Genomic DNA, 23,531 nt, shown 5'->3' with positions numbered 1-23,531 from the left:
TCACAGTTTAATGTGGGCCGCTGTTTGTCAATATAAAAGAATTTAGTTCCAATATTGTGCACATTGGTATTGCAAACGCACCATATTTTACAGACCATAAGGCTCACTGGATTATAAGGCGCATTAAGTGAAACAAAAATGTTGCATAAGTCAAACTTTACTCAGCTCATTCTTCTTGCTTCCTCCACTTCCGTACCATTGATTCATTAATGTGTAATTCTCTCACAGCTGCTTTATTCCCATGTTGGGAAGGGCGATGGACACTAAGATAACTACAGAATACTTTATAAGTGAACCTGATGCTTTAATAAGGATTTGGGCTATTTGCATTTAAATTAAATAGATTTATTGACAGACATCAATTAAATAAGTAAACGTGTACCTCAGTAATATAGTTCTGCCACTTATCTGCTCTAATGACTGGAAATCTGATATCCAGTCACCAGCACAGCTTACTCACTTACAGTCACTTACTTCACTGTTTTTGCTCCTGAGCAAATCAGTTTGTTTTAGATTAAAGTTGTTTCATAACTGCATCATTTTACTGAAGTTTAATGTGTCAGCGGAGCACATGTGGAACTGAACCATTCGCTTGTCTTAATTATCTGATGTTTATATGTGTCACACTTTTTTAATCTTTCATTTTAAATTGAAACTAACATTTAAAAACATTTGGTACAATGTGGAAAGAGGAAGAGTATTTCCACCAGGAGCAGAAACGTCTGACTCAGCATGACGATGCTGTTGGTGGATACTGAAGAGCTCAGCCTGTCAAGACAGGATTAGGTCATCGTTTTTAAAAATGTTTATTCAATTATATTCTGAGGCCAGTTATCTGGTATAATTTTTGGAAGTCTATTAAAATAAAAACAAAATCAGATGTGTGGTCTTTTGGTTGTTTTGTTTTTGTTCAATAAGCAGATGTTGATGTTTCAGCAATGCAGTAACTTAAGTTTAAAAGGCTTGTTAGAAACTATGAAACACATCATACAGACTTGTGGACATTAGAAGACAACTAATAATCATCATGAATAAGACTAAAGGCAGGAAGGTGTCCTTTATAACTAATAATATTAATAGTGGTTGGCACCTCCAAATTTATATCATAGTCTGTCTGCAGCTGAGACAATACAAACTCAAACTGTGGGGAGAAGATTATATCACTTCAGTTTAAATTGACCTGGAAGCGCCACATTTTCACACACTTCTTTATTTATAGCATTTTTTAAGTGCTGTATAGATTATACAGTTAGGTCCATAAATATCTGGACAGAGAGAACTTAATTTCTAATTTTGGTTCTGTACATACACTAAAATCAATTTTAAATGAAACAACTCAGATGTGTTTGAAGTGCAGACTTTCAGCTTTAATTCAGGGGGTTGAACAAAGAAACTGCAGAAAAATGTGAGGAACTAAAGCATGTTTAACACAATCCCTTCATTTCAGGGGAAATGTAGAGGAAAAATTAGGAAAATTAAATAACTTAATTAAATTAATTAAATAATAAGATTGTCAGCTGATAACCAGCTTCATGCGACCGCTTATCCTGGTCCCAGTGTTAGGGTCAGTGAATCCAGTTAACAGAAAGATATCCTGGATATACTTGACTGACTTTTTAGACTCAAGATTAATAATCATAACAAAAATTATAGTCTAACATCCAGAAATCTGCATGATGTGTTTCATTATGTCTAACAAGCCTTGTACAGTTAAAGCTAACAGTTACTACATGACTGAAACACCAACATTATCTCTTTTATTAAAACATGCATATTAGGGCTGGGTATCGTCACTCATTTCTAGAATCGATTCGATCCACGATTCCATTCAATTTGATTCAATTTGAATCGGGGAAATTTTGCCTCAGACAGTCAGAAATATTATCATTCAGATCATGCATCAGTACATTTCTATATTTTTATATCTATAAAAAGAAATCTGACACTTGCGAGACTTTATCAAAGGTGTGAGCATCACAGCCTTTGTGTCAAAGTAGCTGAAGATAAAACAGAAAAACATGAAGGTTTTCCTGGCCTGGGATTTTATACAAATATTCTGCAGTACATCAAAAACGAAAGAAAACCATTAATGAACATATGAACATTACCTGATGCTGCTGACGTGAAGCAGAGCAAAGTTACAGAGGTTTTATTAGAGACACAGCTGAACATTTTGCAATTTTGCATCATTTTAAAAAGTTTAAATTTGTTCAGTATTGAACGGCAGAAATGAGGCTTTGTTTTCAGAAGTAAGTAAAAGAAAAAAAAACAGCGGCCGACAGGCTGTAAGAACGGTAGACTTGTGCATAACAAGCAAGCGAATAATGCAGAAAACAGATTTTTAGACGGGAAACTGTTCTTGAAGTACAGAGAGAGAGAGAGAGAGAGAGCTGTGCATGAAGTGTGATTTTATCCTGGTGGCAGCAAAACAATCAGAGTGAAGTCATGACGATGTTTATGTGAAGCGTAGTTTGGATCTTCTTTTGCTGCTGGTTCGGTCAATATTGTTTGGAGAGAGATAAACTAACAGCTTTAGAATCGGCGCAAAAAGGGCGTAAACACAAAGCGCCGACCCGCCGAAACATCAGAGTCAGCAAGCTGTCGGCTTTCAGCTCGTGTCCGTGCAGTCAGGTGAGAAAGTCACAGCTCACTGATTCTGATGCGTCAGCGGCTCCGCGCTTTGTGTTTACGTCTTTGTGCAGAATCCGTGTTCCTGCTCTCATTTACTGTTTTAGCTGTTTGGTGGTTGTTGAAATTTTGGGAGGTTTAACCTGAGATTCTGGCGTTTTGGCCAAAATAAATTTATATTAAAAAATCGATTCAGGATTTTAATGAATCGATATCACGTTATCCAAGCCAGAATCGATTTTAATCGATAAATCGATAATCGATAATCAAAACCCACCCCTGATGCATATAAACGGGTCACACTGCTTATTGAACCCCCCCCCCTGAGATCAGATCAGAATCAGACAGGTTTTTGTTTTTTGTTTTCAAAGTTTAGACTTTGCTTCTATTGGACTTTTTATCAGTAACACGTGCTTACTTTTTGCAGGAACAGTTGAAACTAACATAAATAACTCAAGAGCTGATCGTCAGCAGGGGGTTTACAAGTTGTGTGCCACGTTGTCGGCGGTATAAGCTCGACCACTTGCAAGGTGAGCTGGCAGACATCACTGAATTCATCAGAGATGATTAGGTTCATTTTGACAAAGTGAGCAGATATTTAACCTCCTAGGACCTGGCGTCCACATATGTGGACATCACATTTTGGGTTGTTTAGACCAAAATACTCAATTTTGCTCTACAAGGGCCTGATATCCACTTACGAGGATGTTATACTGCCACTGTGCTATCGAAATTTTAGACAAATATCCTCATATGTGGCTCTCATCTTTCTCAGAAACAAAAATTTGGTAAAAAAATAAATCTGGTAATTCTTTGTTTTTACATTCATCAGGTCCCAATCAGCCCAAATATCAAAGAGAAATTAAAAATGAATGCCACGGAGGAGTTCGGGTCTTAGGAGGTTAAAGATGATGCCACTACATTCTTGTCTAGAAGATATTAAAGTGTATTTGGTGACACACAAGAAAGGGTAAAGTTTAAGTATAGTTTGGGTCCACACATGTCCAAACCCTGGTGTGTAGGCCTACTTAGCTTTGAGAAATTGTCATGGGACCGGGGTCTGGGTGACCCAGGGCCTGTAAGAAGTTATGGACATGTGTGTTTTTGGTGCTGCTGTCTCCTGTTTCCATGTTTGTGTATCTAGGTGTGTGTGTGTGGGTGTGTCAGCCAGGAGCCTGGCCACACCTGTGGAGGAGAATTACTCACACCTGCAGCTGATCAAGCCTCGTCAGAGGAGCTACTTAGGAGTGTGGTGGAGCTCTCTCCGATGCTGGATCATTGCGTAACTTCACGTTAGTCTCTTGGCAAGTTAGTTAAGGTTAGTCTGCCGCATTGTGGCGTTGCTGACGGCTGCCTCTTCTTTATTCCCCAGGAGGAGTGTGGAGACGAGAGGGCAGCGAGCACGGGGTGCTCAGACACTGAGGAGCGGAGACAAAGAACACTAACACTGGCAAGAGGACATGTCAGAGTCGGGAACGCACTGGGGATTTATTGTTGTTTGGAATATTTTGCATCACTGTAAATAAATGCACTGACCTCATCAAAGAGTCCAGCATTTGGGTCCTCCTTCCCCTCATCATAGTCTGCCATGCAGGCCGTGACAGAAAAGCCCACTAAAAGAACGCCCACCAGACCAAAGCAATGGTTTTGACTTGATCAGCATTAACCCCGCCCCCTGACTTTGATGGGTGAGGCTGACAAATAAAATGTATTTATGAAAACCGATGCAGGGCCAGGAGTAGCAACGTGAATTAAATAAATACATCATTAAAAAATTCATTAAATGTGTCAGTAAAATAATTAAAATAGAAAACAAACCAATAATTGATTAAATATGTAATTAACTCATTTGAATTGTATATAAACAAATAATGAAACATTTTAAATGAAATTAATGGATAATTCATTATTAATATATTTCTTTAATTAATTATGTACATTTTTTTAAAATAATTACTGAAATAGTTAATTCATTAGTGATGTCTTTATTTAATACAACCATAAAATTATTGTCTAGTTTACATAAAATCAATTTAGGACATCATTATTAAAGGTTAAATTATGATAATGAATACATGCAACTATAACTGATGACATTTACATAAAAATGAGGATTTCTTGAGCTAAAGCCAAAGTGCTGACTCATTTGGCATGTTACTCTCAAATGTTTTCCCTAATAACAATAACAGAATTACACTTTAGCCACAAGAGGGCAGCAGCATTAATATAAGTCGCATGTATATAAAGGTACAGTGATTATATTACAGTGATTTTGACAAAAACAAAACAGAAGTTGATGGCAGTGTGTTTTTCCATGACACGATAATCACGCACACCCCACTTTGCAGTTATTTATTTGTAAAAAATGTTTGGAATCATGTATGATTTTCGTTCCACTTCTCACGTGTTCACCACTTTGTGTTGGTCTTTCACGTGGAATTTCAATAAAATTGATTCATGTTTGTGGCTGTAATGTGACAAAATGTGGGAAAGTTCAAGGGGGCCGAATACTTTTGCAAGCCACTGTAAAGTTCACTATCAGTAGCATCATAGCACCCACCCAGCTGTATAGAAACTCCGTCATGCTAGCTAGCACGCAGTACGAGTTATTGTAACTGAGTGTAAAAAGTCAGCACAAGGAAAATAAACTCCACCTAAACTTGGTTTATATCTCACCCAGATAGACTGCAGCTCATAACTTCTTACCTGAAGCCGCCTCGGGTCTCTGCTCCTCCTACCTCCCCTTTCCCTCATCCACCTGCTGCCTCTGTGGAAGCTCCGCCATAGCCACCACCAAACAACTGACTTATTTTTACACATCGACCAGCATCCGGCCAATCCACCACCTTTCATTGTTTATACCGTTACAAAAAAATAAAAAAACATCATCGGCTCATAAAAACGAAAAATCACCATCGGTATGCCCGATGGCCAGTCCAGCTATGGGCGTGCCATCAGTTAACCCTTCACGTGGCAGCTGTAACACGTGTGCCCAGGGTTGCCGACCCGTGCTCTAAAGCATCTCATTTGGATTCCTGAGATCAAATATATTTTCCTTTGGGTTTGTTTTCTTTCCATTTGTGGCTTTAATGTAGTGTTACATCCTGTTTGTTTGCTTCCATCTGTATACATGTCCAGATTCACTGTTATGTTTCTATTCTTACATTGCTGTGTGATCACTGTTCCCTCTGCTAACTGATTTGACCTTTTGTATCGTACACTGATACTTGTCATATTTGTATCTGCGCCTAAAAGATAAAAATAAAAAAGTTTTCCATGCTGAAACACAGCTCCACCTCCTGCAGTTCTCCCTCTGAACCACTAGATGTCTCTGTTATCTAAATGAAGACGTGCAGCACAGCAACCACAGCAGCGCTCAGATCACACGTGTCCTGTTATTATGTATAAAAGCATGAAACAGGTGAGACAGGTGGGATCAATATTAATGTTGTGGAAATATATGAAAAAGCAACAGAAGAGACAAAACATTTCGTGTTTCTAGAAACATCTTTCAGCTCATAGCTGCTCACAGACTGTATTTACAAGTGACAAACTGCAACTCTACAGTACATCTACAGTATATATCAAATATATTCTGTATTCAAATCTATTGAGTGATGTTTGAAAGTCTTTCCAGGTGAGTTTGATCCAGGAGGGTCTGAAGCCAGAGTGAGACAGAGACTGTGCAGAGACTGTAGAAGGACAGAGCAGCAGCAGAGCAGTCCAGATACACTGATGATCCTCTGTCAGATCCAGAGGGACACACAGGGATGATGCTGGACTCTACATTGTGTCTGACAGTGGAGCTGTTCTCAGAGCAGTTCACTCTGCAGCACTGACAGTCATCTGCACTTCATTCCTCTGTCAGTCACTGCTGGATGAAGCTCTCCTCTCCACCTCCCAGTAACATGGCCCAGTCAGAGCGTCTCTACACACAAGCTGCTGCTGCTTCAACCTCTCTGGATCATCAGGACACAGCTGCTCCTCTCTCAGCACACACACCGTCCTGTTTACCATCATCACCACCTGCAGAGAGAAGGAGGAAGAGCAGAGGAGATAAACGAGTGTTTCCAGAGACTCTTCATCAGCTGTCAGTCAGTGATGCAGCACATCCAGTATAAAGAGCAGCAGGGACTTCAGTGCTGGGACTGGACTAGGACTCATTGTTGCTTCACTTTTTCTAATCTTTGGATTTTTATTGAAGTTGATGGAAATGTTTTTCCCTCCTAGTTTGAGTTTGGACTTTCATTCGTTAGAAGAACCTTGGTGTGTCCACTCTGAGCTCTGTAGGAACCCCAACAACAAGCCCAACAATCCAGATGGACGTTCCAGCTGTTAACTGGAGGAATTCCATCCAAACATCTGCTCTCACTAAATTCTTCCTCACCTACAGACTGTGTTCTTCACTGCTTTAAACTTGGAAATCAATGCAGTCATTGGTCTGCGTGCTGCTTTGTTCAGAGAGCTGATTGGCTGTTGACAGTGTTTGATCAGAGCGTGTCAGCTGTTACTATGGTGACCATAAAGGTGACAAAAAGGCAGAAACAGGAAGTGTTTGTGTCCAATCCTGAAGCCTGTCACCGTTCTCCTCTCACAGCTTCACTGAGAAGCTGCAGCTTTACAGGAAACACTGGATCTTTGTTTCATACTGACTGTGTTTAGTACAATACTGCTGACAGCACCACCCACTCACTCCATCACTCTACTGACCTCAGAGTCTCCAGTCTGTAGTCTGGACTCTGCTGAAGATCAGACAGCTGCTTCACATCTGTATCCTTCAGGTTGTTAAGTTGTAGGTCCAGCTCTCTCAGATGGGAGGGGTTGGACTTCAGTGCTGCTGCCAGATAATCACAGCTGATCTTTGACAAACCACAGCTCTCCAATCTGTATAAAGAATGAAAGATGTAAGTTTATTAGACAAAGTGCTTGAAATCATTCAGTGTTTCATCATCTGTTCAGAGCTGAAGAAGGTTCAGAATGTAGAAGTTTAGAAAATGGAAACTCCAAACAGCTGAAGCCAACAGGAAGCAGCTTCAAACAGGAAACTGTGCAGAGTTTCAGACTATATGTCCTGATGCAGCCAGTTGGATTTTGGAGATTTGAATCTCTGTTCTGTGACTAAGTCCTTGAATCATTTCTTCCAGTTGGTCCAACAAGACAGACTAAGTATTGGACATGTGTTGTGGCTCCATTAGGGGAGCTTCTAAATGTGATGTGATGGCCCCTCTGGGTCTGTCAGGTCACAGCACTGAAGAGAGCTCAAACTGGGCACACAGTTGTTCCAGTCTGGACCAAAGACTCTATACTGGGACTGAGGGACTGCTTTGACTGCACCCACTGGGACTTTTTAAAGGCTCATGTTCTCACTTAGATCATCGATTTCTACTGACATTTCTTTCTGGGAAAAATGGGGATTACTTTGGAAACAGGAAGTATTTTCCCCAATAAGCAGCCCTGGATTAGTAAATCACTCCAACATGTTCTCAGGCAGAAGAAGCTGTCTTGTTATGAGGGAGAGAAGAAAAAGATTGAGGCACAGAAACTTGTTGAAAGAGAGATAAAGCAGCTAAAATCAGGTGTAAAAGTAAAGTGATGCTGAATCAGCAGAAGACTTGGACTCATTTGATTCCAGCTTTGATATCATTGATTTCAATGAAGAGCTTTGTGATTGTAGCAAAGGGCTGGTAGCTCTGAGAGTCCCACTGATGAGGTGTTTGTGTGGAAATCTCTTAGTGGGACCAAAGAGAGAAAAAGCCCTGGTCCTGATGCTGTGGGAGGGAAATGATTGAAGTGTGCTGTGAGGAACTGACTGGGAGATTTTCACACATTTTCCAGTCCTCCTTGGAACAACAGGAAGTTCCCAGCATATGGAAACAAAGGTTAAGTGTCCTATGGCACTCAGTGATGATGGTGCTGTGGCCCCACCACCTCCACCTCTTTGTAAAGGAACTAACTGGAATCTGAAGCATCAAATGGAACTAAGACTTCCTCCACTAGGTGGCAGTGTCTGATGAGAAAGTGTTAGTGGAGCTGGCCTGGAGTCAGAAACAGGAAGATGCAGGATTTGGGCTGAAATGGGGAAAAGTGGTTCGCACTAGTGCCTTAAAGCAAGAAGGTTGTAGGTTGAAGCTTGCTGGCCTTTCTGTGGAGGTTGGATGTTCTCCCACAGTCCAATGAAATGCTGCTTAGGTTCATTGGTGCTTCTAAATTGGCTGTAGGTGTGGATGTGAGAGAGTGCTTCTCTGTCTCTCTCTGTTGGCCCTGTGATGGACTGCTCACCTGTGCAGGTGGACCACGCCTCTTGCCCTATGACAGCTAGGGCACAGGCTGCAGCCCTGTGAGCCTAAGCTGAATAAACAGTTAGCAAAAATGATCCATAGATGGCCTGAAATCCCCCAGTTAGCAGTTTGGTAGATAGCTATGACATGCTAATCCCATCCAGCAGCTGTATTTTCTTCTCGTTTGGCTCTCAGCGAAGGCGGTCGCACTTTTCTCCTCTCCTCCTTACCCTTATCTTCCCTGCTTAGCCTCTGTGTCCTTGTCTGTCTCATGTGCATTACTTTCCCTGGAACAGTCTCTCACTGTTGTTCTCTAAAACCTAAAAGAGAATTATGGATTTGATCAACTGGTCTCTGAATGCTATTGACACCCTCTTCTCAATGAGAAGTCTGGGCTCGGGAGAGCCCGAGTGCCCTGGAGGGAATTTCCCTGCCGGATACACGATGGACGGGTGGCAGAACTGGAGGGTCATGTGCCAGGCGGGACTGTCGATCGAGGACGCTGAAGATATCTACCTATTCGGAACCATGATAACAGGTTTCTTGCTGATCGGAGCTGGCATGGCCCTGACTTATCGGAGAATTGAGAGAGCGGAACCGGCTGTTCAAACCCCCCCAAAGCTGCCCGCTGGAATCGAAGCGACGGGACGAGTCGCGACCTCTCACAACGAACGCAGCATGGTTAACACCTTGGAGACGCTTACAGCTGCTGTGAAGGCTCAAAACAACACCATTGAGCGTATGGTGGGATACATCAGAGAGGGCCCTGCTCAAAATGACAACCTTGAGTGAAAGTTGGATCACATCACAGAACGGATCACTGCAGTTGTGAGGTCTCAGAATCAAAAGAATGACAACACGACGGATCAGAAGTTTGATACCATCATGGGGAGGCTCGCGGCTCTCCAACAGAAGATCGAGAGACCAGCATCAGAGTGTTAAAGATCAGCTTTGAAAATTCTCGTGAGCTGCTCGTATGGAAAGAAAATCAACAAAATCAACAAATTCGGGATCAAAATGCAGACACCACCACGGCGCCAGCTGCAGGCCCAAGGCTGAAGCCGGGCAAACACTCCCTGATAACGACTGTGTGATGACTATTCTCCCCATCCCATGCAAGGCCACCTGGATTGGCTGGAGGACTGTTTACTTAGCCTGATAGGGCGAAGGACACTGTCTCAGCTGAACTATGGACACGCACACACATACACTTACACTGATAAGCACTCACTCATCTCCCCTTCCCTTTCCAACGCCTTCAATGCTTGTTGCCTTCGATGCTTGTTACCTCCTGGGAACACGAGGCGGGTCTGGGCCCGCGCTGGCGAGTCAGCGCAGTGGCAGGATGGCTGCTGTGTTGCCTGGGATTACTCCTTATCCCCTACCCAACCCTGTTGCTGGTCACGTTCTCTATAATGTTGTACTGTGGACATTTATGTGCTTTTCTGTGCAGAGGAGTTTTTTTGTTTCCTGTTCTCATGCTGTCCTCCTGTAGCCCAGCATGAGTAGAGGTCTCTTTTTTTCCTCTTGTACTTTTCCCATTGTAGTGTCCATTTCAGTGTTTTTTTTCTGTATTGCAACCGTTCTCTGACTTGTATCCCCATGTGATGTCTGTGTTGTGTGTGTAAGGTCGGGGGGCGGGTTCATTCCACTGCAGGGCAACCTACCACTGCATGTGGCGAATAAAATTTGAACTTGAACTTGAACTATTCTACCTGTAAGCTGATCCCTGCTGAGCCAAAGCACTTTTTCATATACAAATTACAACCTTTAATATAAACCTATTGGTCAGCATCTTATTAGCCTGCTGTTAGCTTCATTCCACAGAAAACTGAGAGAAACTAACAGAGTTGATAAAGAATAAAGAGAAATGTGCTGATTTAAAGCCTTTGAAGTGCTTCAGATGATCTCTGTCCACTTCTGTCCACTCATCCATTCATGTAAGCTTTCTAATGCAGCTTTGATCTTCACAGTCTGCTTCATGAAACTCATTCTAACCCTGAATGTCAGAGTGTTCCTCCTTCTCTTTCCCATCATTCATGCTGGCAGTGGAGGAGATTTGGATGTTGGACTGTGTTTTGGATGATGTGTGTATGTTTGTGTTGGACTGCTGTCTGTAAAGCAAACGCACATTTTGCTTTGGATTTCAGTGTCACACAGACTTTAAGGTGGAATGAAGAGATGGAGAGTTTCACAGTGAATTATCCAGTGGAGGATTTTTCTTCTTCTTTGAAGGTTTGAAATGTGAACATTGTTCTGCTGCAGTCAATGGACTAAACCAGAGAAGAAGAAAACAGACTTTACCATGAAGATCCTCAGTGTGGATCAGTATAATATCAGCCTGATGGCTGCAGTTTAGTGTCAGCACAACTTTCACATAATATTCATCTCAGCACAACTAAAACATGCTGACTGACCTCAGAGTTTCAAGTCCACATCCTGGACTCTCCAGGAAACCACACAGATGCTTCACTCCTGAATCCTGCAGGTCATTGGAGCTCAGCTCCAGCTGTCTCAGATGGGAGGGGTTGGACTTCAGTGCTGCTGCCAGATAATCACAGCAGATCTCTGACAAACCACAGCTCATCAATCTGTATAAAGAATGAAAGATGTAAGTTTATTAGACAAAGTGCTTGAAATCATTCAGTGTTTCATCATCTGTTCAGAGCTGAAGAAGGTTCAGAATGTAGAAGTTTAGAAAATGGAAACTCCAAACAGCTGAAGCCAACAGGAAGCAGCTTCAAACAAACACAACAAGAGAAAAAACTCTGAATGTTTCACATTAAATGGTAAATGGTAAATGGCCTGTATTTGTATAGCGCTTTTCTAGTCCCAAAGGACCCCAAAGCGCTTTACACAACCTGTCATCCACCCATTCACACGCACATTCACACACTGGTGATGGCAGCTACATTGTAGCCACAGCCACCCTGGGGCACACTGACAGAGGCGAGGCTGCCGGACACTGGCGCCACCGGCCCCTCTGACCACCACCAGTAGGCAACGGGTGAAGTGTCTTGCCCAAGGACACAACAACCGAGACTGTCCGAGCCGGGGCTCGAACCGGCAACCTTTCGATTACAAGGCGAACTCCCAACTCTTGAGCCACGATCGTACATAAAGTCGTACATTTCTCATAAAAACAGGACAAAGACTTGAAAAAGTCGTGTTTTTCCTTCCAGGAACCACAAGGCTTCACTTTTAAAGGTGAAGGGTGAAAGAATTCAATTCAATTCAATTTTCTTTATATTGCGCCAAATCACAACAAAAGTCGCCTCAAGGCGCTTCATAGATACAGAGAAAAACCCAACAATCATATGACCCCCTATGAGCAAGCACTTTGGTGACAGTGGGGAGGAAAAACTCCCTTTTAACAGGAAGAAACCTCCGGCAGAACCAGGCTCAGGGAGGGGCGGCCATCTGCTGTGATTGGTTGGGGTGAGAGAAGGAAGACAGGATAAAGACATGCTGTGGAAGAGAGACAGAGGTTAATAACAGATACGATTCAATGCAGAGAGGTCTGTTAACACATAGTGAGTGAGAAAGGTGACTGGAAAGGAAAAACTCAATGCATCATGGGAATTCCCCGGCAGCCTACGTCTATTGCAGCATAACTAAGGGAGGATTCAGGGTCACCTGGTCCAGCCCTAACTATATGCTTTAGCAAAAAGGAAAGTTTGAAGCCTAATCTTGAAAGTAGAGATAGTGTCTGTCTCCCGAATCCAAACTGGAAGCTGGTTCCACAGAAGAGGGGCCTGAAAACTGAAGGCTCTGCCTCCCATTCTACTTTTAAATACTCTAGGAACAACAAGTAGGCCTGCAGTGTGAGAGCGAAGTGCTCTAATAGGGTGATATGGTACTACAAGGTCATTAAGATAAGATGGGGCCTGATTATTTAAGACCTTGTATGTGAGGAGCAGGATTTTGAATTCTGTATTTAACAGGAAGCCAAAACAGGAGAAATATGCTCTCTCTTTCTAGTCCCTGTCAGGACTCTTGCTGCAGCATTTTGGATTAACTGAAGGCTTTTCAGGGAGTTTTTAGGACTTCCTGATAATAATGAATTGCAGTCGTCCAGCCTGGAAGTAATAAATGCATGAACTAGTTTTTCAGCGTCACTCTGAGACAGGATATTTCTAACTTTAGAGATGTTGCACAAATGGAAGAAAGCAGTCTTACATATTTGTTTAATATGTGCATTGAAGGACATGTCCTAGTCAAAAATGACTCAAAGGTTCCTCACAGTGTTACTGGAGGCCAAGGTAATGCCATCCAGAGTAAGAATCTGGTTAGATACCATATTTCTAAGCTTTTCAGGGCCGAGTACAATAACCTCAGTTTGATCTGAATTAAGAAGCAGAAAGTTAGCGGCCATCCAGGTCTTTATGTCTTTAAGACATTCCTGCAGTTTAACTCATTGGTGTGTGTTATCTGGCTTCATGGACAGATAGAGCTGGGTGTCATCTGCATAGCAGTGAAAATGTATGCTATGTGTTCTAATGATGCTGCCTAAGGGAAGCCTGTATAATGCAAACAGAATTGGTCCTAGCACTGAACCCTGTGCAACTCCATAATTAACCTCAGTGTGTGAAGAGGACTCTCCATTTACATGCACAAACTGGAGCCTATTAGATAGATATGATACAAACCACTGCAGCACAGTACCTGTAATACCTACAGCATGTTCTAATTGCTCTAATAGGATATTATGGTCAACAGTATCGAACGCTGCACTGATGTCTAGCAGGACAAGCACAGAGATGAGTCCACTGTCAGAGGCCATAAGAAGATCATTTGTAACCTTCACTAAAGCTGTTTCTGTGCTGTGATGAGCTCTGAAACCTGACTGAAACTCTTCAAATAAGCCATTCCTCTGTAGATGATCTGTTAGCTGTTTGACAACTACTCTTTCAAGGATGTTTGATATGAAAGGAAGGTTGGAGATTGATCTATAATTAGCTAAGACTGCTGGGTCTAGAGATGCTTTTTGAGTAAAGGTTTAACTACAGCCAGCTTGAAGGCCTGTGGTACATAGCCGATTATTAGAGATAGGTTGATCATATTTAAGATCGAAGAATTAATTAATGGCAGGACTTCTTTGAGCAGTTTTGTAGGAATGGGGTCTAAAAGACACATTGATGGTTTGGAGGAAGTAATTATTGAAGTTAACTCAGAAAGATCAATTGGATAAAAAGAGTCTAACTTAACATCAATGGTACTAAGAGTAGCTGTAGATAATATTACATCTGTGGGATGATTATTGGTAATTTTTTCTCTAATGATAAAAATTTTATTTGTGAAGAAGTTCATGAAGTCATCACTAGTTAACGTTAAAGGGATGGTTGGCTCAAAAGAGCTCTGACTGTTTATCAGCCTGGCTACAGAGCTGAAGAGAAACCTGGGGTTGTTCTTATTTTCTTCAATCAGTGACGAATAGTAAGATGTTCTGGCTTTGCGGAGGGCTTTCTTATAAAGCAGCAAACTATTTCTCCAGGCTAAATGATGATCCTCTAAATTTGTGACACGCCATTTCCTCTCCAGATTACGAGTCATCTGCTTTAGGCTATGTGTTTGAGAATTATACCACGGAGTCAGGTACTTCTGATTAGAGACCTTAGTTTTCACCGGAGCTACAGTATCCAGATTCGTACGTAGTGAGGAGGTGAAATTATTAACAAGATGATCGACCTCTGTTGGGAAAGAAATGGACATATTTGAAGTCCAACACCTTCTTCCAGTCACATTATTAAAGCAGACAAACTACAAGCTCATTTTCATTCCAACAAGTCATCTTCTGACCTGGACTAACAACACTGGTCTCTATGTGCAGCTGGCTGTGAGACCAGTGCTCAGGGAGCATCTACAAAGTGCAACACTGAAAGAACATCACACACTCATTTGCTTCCAGCACTTTCACACAAACATTTACTGTCATTATTGTCACCAAACTCTGTGGATCCTTTATTGCAAATTAAAATGGGACCAAATGGTCAGACAAAAGAGGGTTATGAGGAAATATGATGAAATGTTGTGTATTAGCAGCAAGTTATTGAATCATTTTCCTCAGAAACCAAACAAAATGATTGACAAACATGTTTTTACAAACTCAGTGTTGGACTTGGATCAGCAGGATAAGCTGATGTTTAAAGGCATTTGAGTCTCGCTGTATGAGAGTCCAGTTATTACTCAATATTTATGGATGATGTTCTTTCAGTGTTGCACTCTGTAGACGCTCCCTGAGCCTCACAGCCAGCTGCACATGGACCAGCTGACATTACCTAGCATTAGAGGCGGCTGTAAAAAAATGGATTTTCCTATTTAAATGGTTTTAATTTGAATAAAGCGATGTTGATTCATTCGACCCTGAATCGATTTTTAATATAAATGTATTTTGCCAGAATCTCAGGTTAAAGCTCCCAAAAGTATTTCAACAACAACCAAACAGATAAAACAGTAAATGAGAGCAGCTAAACACACAAAGATGGAAACACAGAGCGTGGATCGTTCACTCGACGGCACGTACACGGACACGCCGTCGGGGCTGAAAGTGGACAGCTCACAGATCCTGAAGCTGCAGGTTTCATCTGTCTCCAACCAAAACTGAGTGAACCAGCAGCAAAAGAAGATCCAAACTACGCTTTACGTTTGATGAACATCGTCATGAATTCTCTCTGACTTTGACGTTTACTTCCTGCACAGCTCTCTCTCTCTCAGTGTACTTCAAGAACAGTTTACCTTCAAAAATCTGTTTTCTGCATCATTCACTGCTTATTACGCACCAGTCTGCTGTTGTGTTCACTGCTGTCGGCCTCTGAAAACAAAGCCTCATTTCTGCTGTTCAATACTGAAGAAATTTAAACCTTTTAAAATGATGACAGATTACAAACTCTCAGCTGTGTCTGTAATCAAACCTCTGTAACTCTGCTTCATTTCAGCAGCATCAGCTCATGTTCACATGTTGATTCATGGTTTGCTTCAGTTTTTGATCGACTGCAGAAGATTTTGAAGGTTATCTGCTATAAAAAGCCAGAACAGGGGGGCGCGCTGTTAGACACTATGGTGTGAAGACGTGTTTCCCGTGGCTCCGCAAAGCAGTGACAAAAATATTGTTTTAAGAGGCATCCGCACTTTCTATATCAGCCCTGTGGGCTCTAAATAACCCTTTTTGCCGCTGAGCGCCCGCTTGTTTATTTATTTTCACTTTTTCACTCTCTGAGGTCGGGAAACCTATTTTTGACAAGTTCTGGGAAAGGCCGCAGGAGTTTCCTTCCTGGTTGGCTGTGGTGACCGTAGCATCCGGACAATCAAGTTCTCTCACTAAAAGTCCCACCATTTGCCCTTTATTCTTTTTTTGCATAATGGCCGTCCTGACCCCGTTTTCGGCGTTTTCGAGCAAAGTCGAAAACGTCAAAAACGGGGTCAGGCCGGCGTGGGTGGTTCACAGAGCCCGGAGCTGGGTCGCGAATCTCAACGTGACGCGGCTTTCACGGAGAGCAGCTACGAGCAGGGCACGGGCGCACCGCTCGGCGAAGTCACATTTACCAGAGCATTGGAGGTTCTGAAACGGGACATCTGCGACAAGCTTGAATGCAAGATTGATACAGTTACCCATACACTGCGGTCAGAAATATCATCTGTGAAGGCTGAGTTTAAAGCTGCTATAACCACCCTACAGGCCACCGTTAATGCTCACGGGACCACCATTAAAGATTTGGAGCTTTCAGCTACAACCTGCAGTGACGACCTGACCTCTCTTCAATCTGCTGTAAGTGTTCTAACGGAGGAGGTCAGACAACTGCAAGCTAAATGTGAGGATCTAGGAGGAAGATCAAGGCGTAATAATATTCGCCTAATTGGCATCCCCGAGGGTTTGGAGACTTCTAACCCTAGGGAGTTTATTTCCCATCTCCTGCAAGATCTTCTGAAACTGAATGAAGCACCTCTGTTGGATCGGGTTCACAGATCCCTTGGACCAAAGCCCAGAGAGGGAGCGCCTCCTCGCCCACTCCTCATTAGAGTCCACTACTTCCATGTCAAGGAACAGCTGCTACGTCTTGCAGGGGCAAACTCTCCTCTACTTTACCAGGGCAGAAGGATCTCCATCTTTCCAAACTTCACACCTGCAGTGGCTAAAAAACGTTCACAGTTTACTGGTGTCAAGCGCCTTCTGCACTCTTGTCCTGGGATCAAGTTCGGCCTGTTCTATCCTGCGGAACTGAGGGTGACACTTCCAGATGGAGTTGTACGTAAGTTTACTGATCCTGCGTTTGCCACGGACTTTGCCAATAAGATCCTGGGGGGCCCTGCCTCTCAGGGCACATAAGTGTATAAGCCCATTGGACTGATATGTCCATCTTGGTTAATTTCTGTGAAATATTTTATTCTATTTTGTTTTCTCTTTCTTCACTGTTTTTTATTTTATTTTTTATTGTATCTTATTGTATTTTTTTTAAGTAACATACTTTTGTTTATTTGAGGTGAGCTTGACTTATAGGATGTGTCTTGTCCTAATATATTTTCATACAATCCTTGATTTGTCTCTGCCTTGTATTGCAAGGAGCTTGAACTCAACTGGGACTTCGAATGGTTGGGAGGAAGTGCTCAAGGGTGTGTTTGGTGGGGGGTGCGCGCATCTTGTTAGGGAAGATGCTTCAGCATTTAGGGGGAAGTTTGGGTGTTCTCTGTTTTTTATGTTGTACTGTTCTGTACACTGACTTTGTTTTTTCTGTGTTTTTCATCGGTCAGCTTTTGTTTTTTTCAATCTACGTTCTAACATGGTATCGCAATTAAATATTAATAATCAACAAGCAGGTCACTCGTTTAAGTTCTGTAGCTGGAATTGTAAAGGTCTGAACCAACCTATTAATAGGAGCAAGGTCCTCCATCATTTGCAAGTTTTGGGCGCCCAGGTTGTGTTTTTACAAGAAACACACCTAAAAATTTCAGATCCTTTTAGACTTCGTAAGGGATGGGTGGGCCAACTCTATTACTCTACATTTAAATCCAAAGTTCGTGGTGCTGCTATTTTAATACACAAATCAGTGCCATTTGTTTCTTCTAATGTTATAGCGGACCAGAATGGTAGATTCATTATTGTAAGTGGTAGTATTTTGAACACTAAATTCATTTTTGCCAATGTCTATGCTCCCAATTGGGACAATCAAATTTTTTTAGCACTTTTTTCACTAAAATTCCTGACTTGTCTTCCCACTATTTAGTTCTTGGTGGCGATTTTAATTGTTGGCTCGGATCGATCCTCAAATAAGCCTGGTAGGCAATCCAACTCTTCCAAAATTATTAATATGTTCCTTGAAGAATTTTCTGTTATTGATGCCTGGCGTTTTCTCAACCCCACACGTAGAGAGTACACCTTTTTCTCCCCTGTTCATCATACATACACTCGTATTGATTACTTTCTACAGTCGACTTACTTCACAGATTCGCTCTTGCTCTCATAGTGCTATTGTCATTTCATCATGCTCCGTTGACTCTAGATTTGGCAGTGGAACAAAGTTCTCCACCAGTTCCATGGCGTTTGAACACACGCTTGCTGTCAGACGATAAGTTCATCACATTTGTGACTTCCAAGATAGACTTATTTATAGAGACAAACATTACACCAGGAATATCACCCTCCATTTTGTGGGAAACGTTTAAGGCTTTTATCAGGGGACATATTATATCTTATGCTGGTTTTGAGGCAAATCAAAGGAAAGTAAAGTTATCCGAGCTCATAAAACGCATATCGCAATTAGATGAGTTGTATGCTGTCTGCCCGGCACCAGAGGTCTATAATGACAGGCTGTCTTTGCAACAGCGTTTGATCACCTGTCCTCTGCTCGGGCTGAAGAGATGTTGTTGAAGTGTCAGTACTCCCAGTATGAGTATGGGGAAAAGGCCAGTAAACTGCTCTCCCATCAGCTTCGTAGTGCAGCAGCTGCACATTCCATTCCTCGGATTCAGACATCAAGCGGTGTTTCTACGGATCCTAAAATAATTAATGACCAATTTCGAGACTTTTATTCATCTCTTTATGCGTCTGAGTGAGCATTTAGCACTGAGGCTTTGGATTCCTTTTTCAATCATCTTAAGCTCCCATCAATTGATCAGACACACAGTCTTCGGCTGGAGGGACCAGTAACTGTAGAAGAGATCCTGCAAGCTATCAGCAAGTTGCAGTGTTCTAAGTGTCCAGGACAGGACGGGTTTCCTGTTGAGTTCTATCGTAAATTTATGCCTAAACTGGCCCTGCTCATGATAAATATGTATAAGCATTCACTGGAAGTTGGATCCCTCCCACCCTCTCTACTGCAGGCATCTATATCCTTGATCTTAAAAAAGGTTAAGGATCCATTACAATGTGGCTCATACCGTCCCATTTCTTTGTTAAATGTGGACTATAAACTCCTTGCTAAACTTTTAGCGATGCGTGTGGAAGCAGTCTTGCCATCTGTAATTAACCTGGATCAAACAGGCTTTATTAAAGGGAGATATGCCTTCTCTAACCTTAGGCGTTTGTTTAATGTTCTTTACAATCCCTCAGACTCCAACCCTGAGTTTGGGATCAGTTTAGATGCTGAGAAGGCTTTTGACAGGGTCGAGTGGGGATACCTTTTTTATGTTTTGGATAAATTCGGCTTTGGTAAAATAATCATCTCCTGGTTGAAACTTCTTTATACTTCCCCGCTTGCCGCTGTCAAAACAAATGGCACATGTTCTGACTTTTTTCCTCTGTTTAGGGGGACTGGGCAGGGCTGTCCCATGTCGCCGTTGCTCTTTGCAATTGCAATTGAGCCCCTGGCCATATCGCTGAGATCAAACCCAGGTATCACCGGGGTTACTAGAAATGGTATAGAACAAAGGGTCTCCTTATACGCAGATGATTTGCTTCTTTATAGCTCTTTGGTGCTCTCAATACTTGAACAATTTAGCCTTATTTCTGGCTATAAGCTGAATCTCGCCAAGAGTGAACTGTTCCCTCTGAATGCTGATGCACAGAAATATCAGTGTACAGCACTGCCTTTTCGAGTTGTATCGGACAACTTTACATATTTAGGGATTAAAATTACAAGACTATTTCATGCTCTTTTCAAGCTTAATTTCGACCAACTTGTGGAGAAAGTTAGGCAGGATTTGGACAGATGGTCTCTACTCCATCTGTCTGTAGCAGGGCGCATGAATAAAATTAAAATGAAAATCCTTCCAAGATTTTCTTTTCTTTTTCAGTGTGTCCCTGTATTTATCCCAATTTCCTTTTTTGTTAAATTAGACAAGATTCTCTCTGGGTTCATTTGGAACAAAAAAACCCTAGAATACGCAAGACATATCTTCAAAGACCGAAAAAGATGGGGGGGATGGCTTTACCAAACCTTATGTTCTATTATTGGGCATGTAATATTCGTATTCTCAGGTACTGGCTACAGGGGGAAGGCATGAATAATGCCCCGGCATGGCTGAGCTTGGAGATTTCTTCTTGTGCCTTATCCTCTTTACCAGCCCTGATTTATGCCCAAAAGCAGCCTCCGAGTGCAGGTTTTTATAATAACTCTATTGTCAAAGTCACCTTGAAAATATGGCGTCAATTTCGTCATTATTTTAAGTTGACCTTTTTTCCCTTCAGTCACCCATTTTGAAAAATCCCTCTTTTCAGCCTTCGTTAGTTGATGGTGCTTTTTATTTGTGGGCCTCCTTGGGTATCAGGTCTTTTTCTGATCTGTATATTCAGAATACATTTGCCTCCTTTGAACAGCTCTCATTGAAATTTGGCCTTGCAAAAAGTCACTTTTTTCACTACTTACAAATCCGGAGTTTTGTTAAGGAGAAATCCTCCCAGTTCCCATCTAGACCTCCTTGTCATGACTTTGATAACCTTCTGTCGCCTCCCCCTTCATCACAGGGCCTGATCTCTTGTCTGTATGGGAGAATATGTTCCTTTGGCAACTCCTCAACCTCAGCTATTAAAATGGCATGAGAGCAGGATTTGGGGTGTGTGATTCAGGATGACTCTTGGGATAAAATTCTTTACCGGGTCCATGGCTCCTCATTATGTGCCAAACACGGATTGATTCAATGTAAGATTCTGCACCGCGTACACTGGACTAAAGCCAGACTAGCTCAAATATACCCCAACCTTAGCCCTGATTGCAACCGCTGTCATCAAACACCTGCCTCTCTAATACATATGTTTTGGTCATGTCCATCCCTCAAACAATACTGGATTAATATTTTTCTGACTTTATCAAAGATCATCCAGCTAACCCTCCAACCTGTGCCCTTAACTGCTTTGTTTGGGGTTCTCCCTGATACAGTTGTCTTGCCGACGCCCCAAGCGGATCTGGTAGCATTTCTCACCTTATTGGCAAGACGCAGATTATTGTTATGTTGGAAGTCCCCTTCTCCCCCATCCTGGGAAATCTGGATCAGAGACGCTTTGCATTTTAGCAAACTCGAAAAGATTAAATTCACCCTGCGTGGGTCTATGGCCAAATTTTTTAAGATCTGGCAACCCTTTTTTGACCTTGTTCAGACTTTGCAGTCCTGCAACGCTCCCAATTAGCCAGCTCAGACTTTATTCTATTTTATTTTATGTTTAAGTATATGGACTCTATTGAGCCTGCGCCATATGATGGCATTTACTTACCTACTTTATACATGTTTCTTTTCTCTTACAGATTTGACTTATCTCTACAACTAAGCTGACCACTCACTATGTTTGTGTTTGTGTTTTTTTTTTCTTGTTTTGTTTGTTTTGTTTTTTCTGTGCCTGTGTGGGGGTGTGGGTTCTGAAACTCTCCACATCTCTCTTGTACACTCAGGAACTGTTATCTTGTACTCCAGGGTTTACTATTCGTATTATAAGATTGGATCCTTTCTTTTTTCTTTTTGTACCCAGTGGTACTCCTATAGTTATGAGGTGGGAGTGTATGTTTCATATTGTTTTATGTTCTTCAAAAAGAAAATGGCATATTGTTCAATTTGTCTTTTGTAAAAATGGATGCAGAAAATTTAAAAAAACAAAAAAAAAAAGCCAGAGCAGGAAAATCTGCTTCATGTGTTTCTGTTTGATCCTCAGTGACTTTGACACAAAGGCCTTTGCTGTGATGATCACACCTCTGATCAAGTCTCACAGTGTCAGCTTTGTTTTTATACATATGGATATGTGCTGATAAATGATCAGAGTTATAATATTTCCCACTGTCTGCTGTGTGCCGTGACCTTTGACCTGCTAAAGACAGTCAGCTGTGGATTATTCATTGTTGTGTCTGATACTTAGAACTGTGAGGAAGAAGCTACACAGTTAATCAGGGTCCCCTCTCTCTGAATCAGGAAAGGTGGGCAGGCCGCATGTGGGCCGCGGGCCATACGTTGAGTATCACTGTTTGAAATGTGAACATTGTCCTGCTGCAGTCAATGGACTAAACCAGAGAAGAAGAAAACAGACTTTACCATGAAGATCCTCAGTGTGGATCAGTATAATATCAGCCTGATGTCTGCAGTTTAGTGTCAGAACAACTTTCACATCATATTCATCTCAGCACAACTAAGACATGCTGACTGACCTCAGAGTTTCAAGTCCACATCCTGGACTCTCCAGGAAATCACACAGATGCTTCACTCCTGGATCCTGCAGGTTGTTTTTGGTCGAAGACAAGAAGTCACTACTCAGGTCCAGCTGTCTCAGATGGGAGGGGTTGGACTTCAGTGCTGCTGCCAGATAATCACAGCTGATCTCTGACAAACCACAGCCCATCAATCTGTATAAAGAATGAAAGATGTAAGTTTATTAGACAAGGTGCTTGAAATCATTCAGTGTTTCATCATCTGTTCAGAGCTGAAGAAGGTTCAGAATGTAGAAGTTTAGAAAATGGAAACTCCAAACAGCTGAAGCCAACAGGAAGCAGCTTCAAACAAACACAACAAGAGAAAAAACTCTGAATCTTTCACATTAAAGTCGTACATTTCTCATAAAAACAGGACAAAGACTTGAAAAAGTCGTGTTTTTCCTTCCAGGAACCACAAGGCTTCACTTTTAAAGGTGAAGTGTGAAAGAAATGGACATATTTGAAGTCCAACACCTTTTTCCAGTCACATTATTATAAAGCAGACAAACTACAAGCTCATTTTCATTCCAACAAGTCATCTTCTGACCTGGACTAACAACACTGGTCTCTATGTGCAGCTGGCTGTGAGACCAGTGCTCAGGGACCGTCTACAAAGTGCAACACTGAAAGAACATCACACACTCATTTGCTTCCATCATCCAACCTGAAGAGGAAACAGAGACGCCTCCCCTTCAAAGTAAAAGCTGCTCCTTTTGGACACAGTATCAAAGAAAGTCTACAGTATAACATAGAAAAGACAGAACAAAGTTTGGGTTGTTTTTAAATTGTGCAGAAATGAAACTACACTAAGATCAATTATGTGACAGACATTTCATCCCATGTCAGTTTGGCCTCATCCTGGGCCGGATTATCCAGCACACACTCTGACCACAGGCCCAGGGGCCACGCACAGCTGGGCTCCATCCAAGAGACAGGAAACAAACCAACACAATAAGAAAAAGCACCATGTGATCTTCTTACATCTTCAAGACAAACATAGTAAAAACATTAGCATATTTGTTTC

The 23,531-nt window shown here is 42.0% G+C and overlaps 2 protein-coding genes and 1 long non-coding RNA gene across 9 annotated transcripts in view; 1 reads left to right on the top strand and 2 right to left on the bottom strand.

Annotated features, from left to right (window-relative positions):
- Positions 1–3,950, bottom strand: part of LOC146493871 (stonustoxin subunit beta-like) — a 50,039-nt gene extending 46,089 nt beyond the window's left edge. The window contains exon 1 of the mRNA XM_085149735.1: positions 3,835–3,950. The gene's annotated coding sequence lies outside the window, so the exon portion shown is untranslated. The remainder of the gene's footprint in view (positions 1–3,834) is intronic.
- Positions 1–23,531, bottom strand: part of LOC146493869 (protein NLRC3-like) — a 53,453-nt gene that overhangs the window by 22,027 nt on the left and 7,895 nt on the right. The window contains exons 6-9 of one of the 7 annotated variants that reach the window (XM_085149671.1): positions 22,466–22,660; positions 11,324–11,497; positions 7,339–7,512; positions 5,107–6,654 (exon numbers count right to left, since the gene is read on the bottom strand). In XM_085149671.1, coding sequence (XP_085005797.1) covers positions 6,648–6,654; positions 7,339–7,512; positions 11,324–11,497; positions 22,466–22,660 — 550 coding nt within the window. In that variant the 3' untranslated portion in view covers positions 5,107–6,647. Of the gene's footprint in view, positions 1–5,106; positions 6,655–7,338; positions 7,513–11,289; positions 11,498–22,465; positions 22,661–23,531 lie in introns of those variants that run through there. The other 6 variants (XM_085149674.1, XM_085149670.1, XM_085149676.1 and 3 more) reach the window with 6 other exon arrangements.
- Positions 3,789–4,740, top strand: LOC146493870 (uncharacterized). Its single transcript, XR_014872121.1, has 2 exons — positions 3,789–3,920; positions 4,001–4,740. It is a non-coding gene; the product is annotated as an uncharacterized LOC146493870 (long non-coding RNA).

This window comes from Neolamprologus multifasciatus, chromosome 22 (genome assembly GCF_963576455.1).
Source record: "Neolamprologus multifasciatus chromosome 22, fNeoMul1.2, whole genome shotgun sequence".
In the NCBI taxonomy this organism is placed as follows: Eukaryota; Metazoa; Chordata; class Actinopteri; order Cichliformes; family Cichlidae; genus Neolamprologus; species Neolamprologus multifasciatus.
The sequence above is the reverse complement of the archived record's forward strand: the minus strand, read 5'-3'. Positions and strand labels throughout refer to the sequence as shown.